Source organism: Antrostomus carolinensis, unplaced genomic scaffold (genome assembly GCF_000700745.2).
Source record: "Antrostomus carolinensis isolate BGI_N321 unplaced genomic scaffold, ASM70074v2 scaffold37783, whole genome shotgun sequence".
Lineage (NCBI taxonomy): Eukaryota > Metazoa > Chordata > Aves > Caprimulgiformes > Caprimulgidae > Antrostomus > Antrostomus carolinensis.
Genome location: NW_010306546.1, coordinates 1 through 573, shown reverse-complemented (window position 1 = coordinate 573; position 573 = coordinate 1). Strand labels below are relative to the sequence as shown.

The 573-nt window shown below is 63.0% G+C and overlaps 1 protein-coding gene across 1 annotated transcript in view; it reads right to left on the bottom strand.

Annotated features, from left to right (window-relative positions):
• The window catches only part of LOC104522785 (toll-like receptor 2), a gene marked incomplete at its 5' end in the record, with an annotated part of 2,142 nt that extends 1,573 nt beyond the window's left edge, over window positions 1-569 (bottom strand). Inside the window, 2 exon segments of the mRNA XM_029084312.1 lie at window positions 1-2; window positions 5-569. The exon segment at window positions 1-2 is cut by the window's left edge and continues 384 nt beyond it. Coding sequence (XP_028940145.1) covers window positions 1-2; window positions 5-569 — 567 coding nt within the window.
• Between the last annotated feature and the right edge of the window lie 4 nt (window positions 570-573).

Here is a 573-nt window from a genome sequence, read left to right as displayed (position 1 = left end):
ATGGCCACCAGCGCCAAGTCGCGGACACGGGAGCGTTGGACGTTGAGTAGGGCCAAGCGCAGGAGGTTCTCGTTGAACTTACCCCGGTAGAAGACCAACTTGGTGACCTGTAGCTCAGCCAAGCCGGTGAAGGGGTCGGCGTCACCGGTGTAGTAGGTGAATTCGAAGAGGTTACGGAAACGCAGGTAAGCGAGGGGTCGGCCCCGCAGGTCCGGCAGCATGACCGGCAGAACCGCCGCGGTCCTGTCCAAGGCCATGTCACACCACAGCTCCGTGGTGTTGAGCCAGGAGAAAGCCCCAGCTTCGTACCGCCGCAGGCTGGAGCCCGACTTGATGGCGAACTTCTGCAGCGCCGTGTCCTTCAGGATGGCAAAGTCCCCCCTGGAGATGTCCTGCAGCATTTGCGGCCCCCCGAGACACGCCCCCCGCACCCGCCGCAGCTTGCCGAAGACGCTGTCCAACGCCGCTCTACGGTAGAGGTTGTTGGACATGTCCAACCAACGGAGGTTGGCCAACGGTCTCAATGCCGGCGCCGGGATGTGGTTGAGGGAGTTGTTGAAGAGCCGGAGGTGC